Source organism: Pseudochaenichthys georgianus, chromosome 16 (assembly GCF_902827115.2).
Source record: "Pseudochaenichthys georgianus chromosome 16, fPseGeo1.2, whole genome shotgun sequence".
NCBI classification, from domain to species: domain Eukaryota; kingdom Metazoa; phylum Chordata; class Actinopteri; order Perciformes; family Channichthyidae; genus Pseudochaenichthys; species Pseudochaenichthys georgianus.
The window spans coordinates 19,400,123-19,412,166 of NC_047518.2; the positions used below are offsets into that span (position 1 = coordinate 19,400,123).

Genomic DNA, 12,044 nt, shown 5'->3' on the forward strand with positions numbered 1-12,044 from the left:
AGTCATAATTTAGCTCCTGAAGCAAGTGAACAGGCCAATACTGTTGAACAGTAATCAGGTGCTAAGAATTAACCTCTACTACTGAATCTTTATCTGTATTTATGGTACACTGGCCTTTGTCCTCAGGGATTATAGGTTGCTCAGATAAACTCAGTGGCACGGCATAATGGTTGCTCTGTGTGTGTGTGTGTGTGTGTGTGTGTGTGTGTGTGTGTGTGTGTGTGTGTGTGTGTGTGTGTGTGTGTGTGTGTGTGTGTGTGTGTGTGTGTGTGTGTGTGTGTGTGTGTGTGTGTGTGTACGCCTGTCGTCTTTAATTTAGTACACTGCAGTAAAGTGAAAGCAGGTCTATATCACGCTGAATTTGTATTCACCAGTCTTTTAGTGACTACCAGGAAACATAAACACTGGTTGGTGGTGCCGAACATGTTATGCTCTCTGTTGGAGCCATTACTAATGTAAGGGGTTGTAACAGTTATGTGCAGACAGAACCTTGTCATACCATATAATGTAGCCCAGATGTTTCCCAAAACTTTAAAACACCACAACACCCCTTTTCAATATTTACATAGCTACCCTGATATATTATAAACCTTTAATGATTATTCAAAAAGAGAGATTCAAACACTTTGCAGACTAGAGAAGACTTTATTGAAACAAACCCATACCATTGCACCGCCAAGTCAGAAAGTAGTATACTTTGAAACATTCAAATGAATTGACAACAAGGTTCGATGAGGTCACACCACAGATATGCAGGTGGCATATAGGAAGGAATAGCAACCCAGACACCATGGTGACACGTTTTATTGACAGACAGGAGACTAGCCTTGTTTTAGAAGTTTTACGTTTGTAAATCATGACAATCTTTTTTTTTATCTTGAGGCTTACACAAGCAGTATTTAGGGAGAGATACATGTGGATGTTGTGAAGGATCCTAGATTACTGGAACACACAATACAGTACATGCCGATTATGATACATCTGTGTCACAAATAAATTCCCTGTCTCACTGTAATGTTTGGGAATACACTCAGTAATACACTCTGTGCATAAGACACTATTGAAATAATAGAATATAATCTTTTTTTTAATAAAACGATAAAACCTTGCCTATCATCATCTATTACACACAAGTACTTTTGCCAATAAGGTCATGAATAAATTAATGCACTTGTAAAAGGGTTTTACCTGATTAGTAGGAGCAACAATTTATTTACCTTTACAGGCTTTTCAAAGTCCTCCATAAAATATATCGCCAAATAACATGAGCAATGTGATCAAATAAATCTTTCACACCATAACAACTGCTTATTCTTTAGCGTACCACATCAAAAAGCACCACCAATAGAAAATTAGAGACATATTCAAAAAACTCAATCAAACAAAAAATGTTAACACAAACCCCTTTCTCCATTCCAATCACCTTTTTTTGTATGTAGAAGACACAGAAGCAGTCTATCAGGTCTCAGGATGACTGCATTATGATGAGGACAATAACATATTCATTAAACAGTGACAATTAAAGCGAAGTCAAGGGAGGGAGAAGTTGCAGATTGAAAATATTATTTGAATGTGCATTATTATTATTTTTTTTAGATTTCTAATACAATTATTTTCAAGAACCTTACTGCTAAGTGAGTTATGAAGCATTGTTCATTCCCTTTATGACATTTTATACCTGCAAAATGATTTAGATGTTTTGAACTAACTTTGGTCCTCCTTTCAGAATCTTAGTTGGTTAATGCCTATGCTCCAACATCTCAGAGGTGAGCGTCGTGATATGCTTCCATGCATACTGGATGTGTCTTGATTCAGTAGTGCGTGCACAGATGGCAAAGCGCAGGACAAAGTGGGCGGAGAGCTGGCAAGGCACGAGGTGGATCTTTCTGCTCTGGGTGATCTTTTTCAGCAAGAGCTCGCTCAACCCATTGGAGCCCTGAAAGGAGGGGGAAGGAAGAACAAACCTATCACAGTGAGAAGATATACCAAAGTCTGGAATTTGGTCTTGGCTAAACACTGGGTTACTGGGTTAAAATATGTATCATGTTGCAATTTGTTTGGTAACTGGGAGGTCTATTCACTCAACAATGTTGAATACAAATATATTCAACATTCAACAATACAGCCACACTTTCACAAACAGAAGAGGAACACATGGATCAAGTAAATGTGGTCCTTAGATGTTGGATGTGCTTACCTTGAGCCTGAAGCAGACCAGTCCCATGACGACCTTTGCACAGATCTCAAACCTGTTGTCTGCTCGCACCAGACTCTCAAACTCTTTGGCCAAGTCCACATGCTGTAAAGATAATACACAACTGTACTCTGCTATGACTTATGCAGGTTGGTACATGTACCTTATAATTGACTGTGCATGTAGATTAAAGTATATCAGATAACCTCAACAAGACATATTTGACAAGCAACTCTGCTAAATGTTGTAATTTCAATGATGTTCACTCAATGGCAGTGCTGTATTATAATGGCTTTCAGTCATACAGATCAGAGCCTTTTTTTCCCACTGGTTAAAAAAGAAAATAAGAAAACTATTTCCAACTGTTTCAGTCTACTCTATACCTTATTGTGTAACATCCTTACTATAATCTCAAAGGAACCATTTGAAACGATTGATAAACAACCCCATTGATTCAAGGGTTTTTTGCAGGATAGAACTGATACGAAGCACTGCCATTCACCATGAAATAGTCTGCATCATATTCTGCTTTCATCAAATAATGTGCACTCCTTTTTACACATTTTTAAATGGCAAAATATGATCATACATACAACACAAACCTCATTAATTCACGTATGATCAAAGAATGGTGAAACACTAAACCTGTATTCTTCAATCTGATCACAATAACAAGGGGGAACTCCACTTTCCTGCTTCTCTATAAAGCTGATGAAAGCAATGAATGACCAACGGATTGACCACCACCTTGTTTTCTCATTCCCAGCCAGTAATTCACCATCACTCAGAGGTGTTTACAAGCCAAGATACTATAATGACCTCATTTCTAATGACTGTGCGCTAGTTAGACTCACATTCCACATGCCTTTGACATTAAAATGCTTAATTTACAACTTTTTCTCAGGGAAAGAATATTCATTAGGTATTCGTAAAGAAACAAAGTAAAGGTTTTTCCTCCACTGGGAAAGAAGACACTTCAGTTTTTTTGGCATTCTGTATTTCAATTTGTAGGCTAAATATTGTTTGATTAGATTTAAAGGATAAAAAATACGGATCAAACTGTTGTATCTAATCAAGAGGACGGATGCACAGTGGAGCAGTGTGTCATGGGTTATGGCCGCAGGGCTCGCTGCTGCTGCCGCTTTATTTTAAATGGAAGTAAACACAAAACAGTCTCATTTGATTGACAGTAGACTGGAGGGAGGAAGAGGAATATGAAAGGGGGGAGAAAGAGGCATGGAGAAAGGGGTGGGCATTGGAGGAGAAATGTTGCTATAAAAAGAAGATGCAGACCAGACGTATAAGACTGACAGGATGCGCTGATGGAGGCAGAGATGAGGGCAGGGAATAGACTTCAGTGCTGAGGAAGATTATGTTGGGTGAGGCGCTTGATGGACGGATGGGATGGCATTTATTATAAAACTATTGTATGCATACAACTACCACAATTAACTGGTTAGAGAAATGAAAACATACTATTTTAAAGGTCATGAATCAACAGAACCTATCAACTGAATTTCTCTTAATACTTTCAGAGATAAATGTTAAGATCTTGACCATTAAATAAATGTAAGAGCAATGATACATGATGGATTATTCAGCTGGTGTCCTACCTTGCGTATATAATCCTGTAGGCCTTGGAGCCCGTACATACGGAAGACAAACCACATCTTGAGTGAGCGAAATCTTCTGCCAAGGGGAATCTGCCAGTGCTACAGGGCACAGGAGGTAGAGAGTCCAATATAGGTTTAACCCTCTGCACGTTTTTGGGTAATTTGGAAAATGTTATATTTTGTAAATTGTGGAAATAACTTATTTAAAGAACTTTTATCTTACCCTATAATCTGTGATCAAGCCTGTGAAAGAATACACATTTCAGTTAAAAATGTCACTTCATATACTTATAGTTTACATTTTAAAAGCAACTTGTTATAAAAAGATATTTAGGGATTAGTGTTCTGGTCACGACATCTGAACAAAAATACTGAAAACAACAGACAAAAACTGGCACCTACTGTATAAGTGAAATGAACAAAGCATTGACATTAAACATTATTCGCTTTAGAAAATGATATATTGTCAGGTGTTGCATTTGGCATTGCCTTCCACCGTCCAGGTGTTGTGTCATCGTGCCCCCCTCCCACATCTCAGTCAGTCCACACAGGCTACTGGCTGCAGATACAGCTGGAGCTAGAAACCACTCATTAGATGGAAGAACCCACATTGTGTAAGCGAATGGCTTTTCGTGAGGTGCCTCAGTGTGGTGAGGTAGCTTTGTCTTTCCCTCTGTGTGCTTGTGTGACAGACAAATTACAGAGCAGCTCTGAGCCCATCTGCAGGCTAATAGCATGTCAAGAATACACACAGAAGACAAACACACATGTAGACATTGATGCATATTATATATTCTTTTCTATGTTAGGTCTTGTTGAAATTGTTCAAGATTATGTTTTTGGGCTGTATATATATTATGTGAGGTCACAAAGGTAAAACGTAACTTCAGCTAGCATCAAGTTGTGAAAATGTCCTCACAAACATAGGTTTACAAGAACACTCTTGTACAACTGTCTGGTTGTCAGACATTCACCTTCATGCCTATTTAAGCTGGATAGGCTTCACAACACTGCGATTTAAGAGGTCGGTGCATGCTTCAGCAGTTAATGTTTAATCGGAAATATGGCTCAAACTAACTGCCCTATTCTCACTAATCAGTAAACAAGGTCAAATGTGTTCATTGTTGGCAGGTTCTGCTGTAAAGGCCAAAGTCAATTCAACCTGATCTGTAGTCATTGATTCAAATACTATAAGTGAATGATCTTACCTGACTCCTGGTTTTCGTGTTTCAGGTAAAGAGGTTCCATCTTGAAGGCTCCAATAATTGACTTTCTGTTCTTTACCCTGTTGATAGGTTTTGACAAGCAGAGATAATTTTTACATCAAATATGAACTGACCATTTAATAAGGGCAAAGGAATCTTATATATTTGGCACCATCATATATTATGTTTAGTAATAGTTTAGTGTTCCCCTTGTATTTTACATATGACATGTGTCTTAAATAACCTGATAGTAATACACATTATTAGTATGGTGTACTGATTTACACAGTATAGGGTATTCTTAGTGTCTAAATATACTGCATTAAATAAATAAATATGAAAATGTGTCAGAAGTCAACAGTTATCCTGTGAGCAGTGACAGGCTGAGCCAGAGCTGATGGAAAAAAGGTTTATCCCCTCTTCCCGTCCCCTTCTGTCAGGTTTGATTCACCTGTTTGCATCTTGTTCAGAGCATGTCTCGTTTTGTTTGCTGCTGACAGAAGGGCAGATGGGAGGCGTAGTTCTATTTTTACTCTACACATGATTGAGGTGTAGATAGAAACCGGTTTTAAATGGATTACTCTTTGTTACTTTATGGGGCAATGAGTCACTCTGAGCTAAATTGCTAAATAATCTGACAAAATACAGAAGGTGCTATTGTCATGGCCCATGAACCTGCAGCTGGGCCAGAAATCTACAGGATCTTCCACATCTTTGTAATATTTTCATCAAACCAAATAACACACTGATCCTCAATTGAGTTTATTATTATAATACATTTACTGATATGACATATATACTGACATTATTATGTCAAAAAAATGCTTCATATGCCCTTTTTAAATGTCTTATTCTTCACACTGTTCATTCCAGTACATCAGTATATAATAGTGTGACTTGAACAACCTCCTTTTTGTTGACGTCATTGGCTATCATTTTGTATCACACACCCTCATATCTGTACGTTTTCTTTAAATGTAACAAAGGTAATATGAGCCCTGTGGCCTTTTATACCACATTTAAGTTCTGTCCTTTTTGGACACTCACAAACTATAGGTTACTTACGTAACCCCAGTGCTCAGAGTAACATGAAGTGAGATGTCTCACTATGGGATGCGCCTCAACGCGTATGCAAACAGCAGCATCAATCTCATTACGCCAATCCTGATTGGTTAGGGAATCCACCCACCCTTTAAGTAGCTTGCGCTACGACGCAGCATCATTCAAAATAAGCACCTCTTCTCGCTTCGCCTTAGCAAGAAAGGCCGTCTGGTGAGACATCTCACTTCCAACAAGTCCTCCAACTCATACGACCAAATGGGTCGATTGTTTAAGCGCTTCATACGACCTATAATTACGTTTGAAAATTGTCTGCCTCGATTGCTCCCGTTGAATGCAAACGTTACAGAGGGTTGTTTATTCACAAATAACCCTCTCTGTAAAATCCTAAATTGTAGGATAGTTTGGCCATTAAAACGCTTTATGATTAGATTTCTAGCGAGAAGTATATATTGTACTTTTAGAATCCACGTCCGGTCGATATGTAGGATCTATAGTTTGATAGATATTACGAAGATGATTTGAGGTTTCGTCAGGACAACGTGTATATGCAGCAAGCTTCCATGTAAAGTTACGGGTTGAAAACAGTATTTCCGGTCTCGCCGTTTTCATAATAAAACCAATGATCAAATGATTTAACAGTGATATCTGCACTACACATCCACTAAAAAACATCAGTTTATCCTAGTTAATTATACGACATTAATTGGTTTAAATTGTGTACAATGCTTTTGTGTTTTTCCCATAGGTTTTTCTCTTTCGATTCTGAGAGACACATTTCTTTTTTCAGAGGTTTTGATAGGCTAAAATCACGCCGCAATGCACGTCGGGATATGGTGTTTATGTGATATGAAATCGGAAAACATTAAAAAAATTAATAATAATACTTTATTCCGAGTGTTCTTGCTTTTCTCTTTGAAAGTCATCACATAACGGCATTGTAATACACGGTTCGGCTGCATTAAATATTACATATCTGCCCTAGATATGTATTTATAGAGCCCTGATCAGAAGACCTTTTGACAAACTGGAAGAGATGCCGCCAAAACTGAATACGTGACGTGGACCATAAATATATCAACAATTAAACAACATCTTCCATTTCTTTTCACACAATACGTCTCCTTGCAGTATCAACACTAATTCGGCTGACTTTTATATTTGATCCAATTAGTAGATAGTCTGTATTTACACCATAACGGTGCACAGCTGATAGAAAGGGGCTTTTTTGTAGTTTTTAAAGATATTACTGATTTTCTGAACTACCTTTCCAACTCCTCATGCAGTTGACTGTTACAGGTCTATACAGGTTCATGGTACAATGCATAAGCTTCACATCGAGAGACTGAAACTGTATTTTCCTTTACCGTTCTGTTTTAAACTCACAATAAAGTGAATAGTCATATTATGTACGATATTATTATGTTTTATTAACTAGACCACTGGTCTAAACCGCACTACCTAGTGGTTAAAGCACGTTATTGAATGTAGTTGTTGAATAAGTTATATTTATTTAGTTATTGATGAAAACATTTAAATATTAAGAGTAGCCTACATACAAAATAGGGGTCAATGATAGAAATATAGAATGGAAAATATCAAGAAGATACTGTAGTGATCTCTACAATAAAACAATTTAGTGCAGGACGTCCAAAGATATTAACAGGAGGATGTGCAAAACAGACAAACTGATAAGGCTGAATTTTACTCTAGTCTGATTTAAGGGTTGTTTATATTTCACATCATTAATCAGAATCTGCAAAGTAACAAAAATAAATATAGTAGAGTAAAAATACCAGGTTAACCTCTGAATTGTAGTGGAGTAGAAGAAAGTAGTACATGCTGCTATAACAAAAACATTTCCCAACTTGGGATCAATAAAGTATCTTATCTTAAGATGATCGATGGCTACTGCCATATTTGCTAAATGTGCATCTGAACGGAGGATGCCTAAGCCTATTGTTGGCACTGCTGCACAAGGGAATATAAAAGTGATCCGTACGAAGTTGGTGAGTGTTTTTGCTACCAAATTCTCGCCAGACCTTGACGCTGAGACACTGTCCGAATATCTAACTGAACAACTCGGCCGTGATGTTAACTGTCACCGTATTGACACTGCGAGCAGCAGATATAGCTCGTTTAAAGTGTGTGCTGAGTGCAATGAAGTTGCGGAGATGTTTAACCCAGAACTCTGGCCTGAAGGCTCAGTTGTGAGGCGATACTATGAACCACGTAAAGCGGAGGTGATAGGGGCTAGCAGAGCTAGACCTTTTGCTGGTGCGAGGGTACTGAATGGGGCTACGGCTGAGCTGCTTAGCTAAACGTTATGCGGGTTGGATCATTTAACTGTCGCGGGCTGCGCCTGGGCAACAGCGCTGCTGATAGGATCCGACGTGTAGTGGTGGACAACTTGCTACAAAAATGTGACATTTTATGCTTGCAAGAAACTTTCTTACCTAAGCAGGACTTGGGAAAGTTGAACTCTCTTAATGACAATTTTCACGGGGCTGGTGAGTCCACTACGGACCTATCTCTGGGAATAGTGAGAGGAAGGATAGCAGGGGGCGTGGCTATCCTGTGGCACAAAAAGCTGGACGCTGTCATTAATGTCATCAGGCTTGAAGTTGACTGGTGTATTGCTGTACAGATCAAAATGAATAACAAGGAGTTTAGCATTCTCAATGTATATACACCATATGAGTCACAGCATAATGAAGATGAATACCTGAACAGACTTGCTTTTATACATTCTTTTATTGTTGATAATCATTCCTCCAGTGTTTATGTAGTGGGTGATATGAATGCTGACATATCAGACAAAAGGTCCTTGTTTGCTAAGCATATGCTACAGTTTTGTGATGATAACAATCTTATATTATCAAGCCAAATACTTCTGCCTACAGATAGCTATTCATATATAAGCGAGGCCTGGCATACAACTTCATGGCTTGACCATTGCATAAGCACTGCTAATGCCCATGACATTGTAAGATCAATTGAGATTGTGTATGAGGCATCAATGTCAGATCACATTCCTTTTATAATGTCACTAGATTGTGATAGTCTCCCTGAGATGTCTCAGGAGGCTAAACATGCCTGTACCACTAAAGTGGACTGGTCCAAGCTCACAAATGAGGATAGGCTATTGTACTATGGGAGAACTGATGTCCTATTGAGTGATGTATATCTACCCAAAGTGGCAACTCTGTGTGTTGATGTGGGTTGTAATGAAAGCTCTCACCGTGAAGACCTCTGTAACATGTATGATTGTATTGTGGGAGCTGTATGGGAGGCCAGTATACCGTGCTGTACCTACTCTAGGAAGAGACACAACGTCAAGCCAGGGTGGAATACACATGTGGCTGATCAATACGCTGAAGCCAAGAATGCTTTTGGGGCCTGGGTCCAGGCAGGAAGGCCCAGAGAGGGGCCTGTCCTGGATCTCAAAAAGCGTACACATGCTAGATATAAATATGCAGTTCGTTATGTCAACAAACACACAGAAACATTGAGAGCGGACTCGATGGCTGAAAAGCTCCTTCATAATGATGTGACTGGCTTCTGGAAGGAGGTGAGAGCTCTGAACAGGGCCAGTACGTCATTACCGTGTACCATAGAGGGAGTATCTGGAGCCGATAACATAGCCGAGTTGTGGAGGCAACATTACTCTACTATACTTCATTGTGTTAAAAGTGACCCCTACAAAGTTGGTAGTGTTGTGAAAGGTGACACAGTGGGAATCACAGCTAAAGAGGTTTATCGAGCAATTGAACAGCTAGCTGATAACAAAGCATGCGGCTCTGACCGAATCACTGCAGAGCACCTTAAACTGGCAAGCCCGAAGGTTGCAGTTCTTCTTGCCATTTGTTTTACCGGCCTCATGACTCATGGTATGTTGCCAGACTCCATGTTGACGGTTACCTTGGTCCCTGTCATTAAGGACAAAGCGGGCAAGGTAGGGAGCTTGGATAACTATAGACCAATTGCTCTGGCCAGTGTGTTATCCAAAGTCCTGGAAAGAATTTTGTTGGATAGACTATGTTCTTATTTATGTACCTCAGATAACCAGTTTGGCTTCAAGGCTAAGCATGGTACTGAGCTATGCATCTATGCTTTGAAGGAAATGGTAGAAACATATAGAAGACAGAATTCCACTGTTCTGATTGGTTTCATTGATGCCTCTAAGGCTTTTGACCGAGTTAACCATCATAAACTGTTTTTAAAATTGAGACAAAGAGGTGTGCCTAACAGTATAATTAGGATCCTGGCTTATTGGTATGCCAACCAGAGCATGCGGATCAAATGGGGGAATGAAGTCTCGGCGCCATTTGGTGTTGGTAATGGAGTCCGCCAGGGGGGGCTCCTCTCACCGAGCCTTTTTAATATCTATATGAATGATCTATCAGATGATTTAAGTGTCTGTAAAACAGGGTGTGTGATTGGTAATGTGATTGTAAACCATCTTATGTATGCCGATGATCTGGCAATTGTTTCTCCTAGCAGTGCTGGTTTTCAACAGTTGCTAAATGTTTGTTCTGATTACGGAGTCAAATTTGACGTTAAATACAATGCTAAGAAGAGCGCTGTAATGATCTGTAGAGCAAAAGGGGATAAGAACCTTTGTTTTCCAACATTCTATCTGTCAGGACAGGTGCTGTCTGTTTGCTGTAACACGAAGTATCTGGGACACATCATCACAGATGAAATGGCTGATGATGATGACATGTATAGACATCGGCGTGTCTTATATATACAAGCCAACATGTTGGCTAGAAAATTCTCTTGGTGTTCAGATAAGGTTAAGGTGAACCTCTTTAGAGCGTATTGCACTCCTCTCTATACTGCCCCCTTGTGGGTCAAGTATAAGAAGGCGAGCCTCCGGAAGCTCCAGGTTGCATATAATGACTGTTTGCGTATACTGCTTAGAAAACCAAGGTGGTGCAGTGCAAGTGAAATGTTCTGTAATGCACGAGTCAACACGTTCCATGCTCTTTTGAGAGGTCTGATGTACAAATTCATCTGTCGATTGAATGTTTCTCATAACTCTGTCATTATGCTGCTTTCAAATCCGTGTCTCAGTGCTGTACGATACCAGTCACCTCTGTGGAAACATTGGTATGGCTGCCTTTTTTTAGTTTGTATTTGAGTGTTGTATGTTTTGTAATAATGGACCAAGAGTCTCTTTAAATAAAGATGATGATGATGATGAACCTTGACAAGTGCATGTTTCAGGCTTATCAATTAACAACAGGAGGGGTCACAGACATAAGACCAGCTGTCATGTGGTATTAATGCTGCCCATTATGGACACAAGCAATTTTCACCCATGTATTAATTATATGTTTTAAATTTGATAACACCAATGTGTTTCGTGTCCCCTAAACCTCCAGGGATGTATACAGTTTAATACTGGCAACTTCTAATTGTTCAAGGAATTGACGAAAACGTCTTTTAAAACTACATTTCCCAGTAGAGACGTGCCATAGAACATGTTGCGAAACACACAATAGCCAGCAAGTGTAATTCTGGGGGGGAGGGCCGGGCTGGACCCGTCCAAGTCCAGTTTTGGATAGTCTGGCGTGGTTCCATTCCATTTCAAAGAGCTTTGATGCTCAGCGTAACCTTGTCGCACTGCCACTCCAATATCCAATCACAGAGCTTGAGGGCTAATCACGGGGTTTGTAAAGCAAGGCGGATGTTGTAGTCCCAAACGATAGCTGGGGATTCTGGGTAGTGTAGTGAAACTCTGTAGTAGTGTAGTAGTAGTAGTAGTAGTAGTAGTAGTAGTAGTAGTAGTAGTAGTAGTAGTAGTAGTAGTAGTAGTGTAGTAGTGTATTCTGGGTAGTGTAGTGAAAACTTCGGAAACTCTGTAGTGTCTAAACTCCGAAAAAACAATTTGTTTCTCCGAATCGAAGGTTAAAAACACAAAAGCATTGTACACAATTTAAACCAATCAATATTGTGTAATTAACA

The 12,044-nt window shown here is 39.3% G+C and overlaps 1 protein-coding gene across 1 annotated transcript in view; it reads right to left on the minus strand.

Annotated features, from left to right (window-relative positions):
* Nucleotides 1–625: 625 nt before the first annotated feature.
* Nucleotides 626–12,044, minus strand: part of ddc (dopa decarboxylase) — a 28,445-nt gene continuing 17,026 nt past the window's right edge. Inside the window, exons 10-14 of the mRNA XM_034101496.1 lie at nucleotides 5,016–5,092; nucleotides 4,031–4,050; nucleotides 3,808–3,906; nucleotides 2,198–2,299; nucleotides 626–1,936 (exon numbers count right to left, since the gene is read on the minus strand). Coding sequence (XP_033957387.1) covers nucleotides 1,739–1,936; nucleotides 2,198–2,299; nucleotides 3,808–3,906; nucleotides 4,031–4,050; nucleotides 5,016–5,092 — 496 coding nt within the window. The 3' untranslated portion in view covers nucleotides 626–1,738. The remainder of the gene's footprint in view (nucleotides 1,937–2,197; nucleotides 2,300–3,807; nucleotides 3,907–4,030; nucleotides 4,051–5,015; nucleotides 5,093–12,044) is intronic.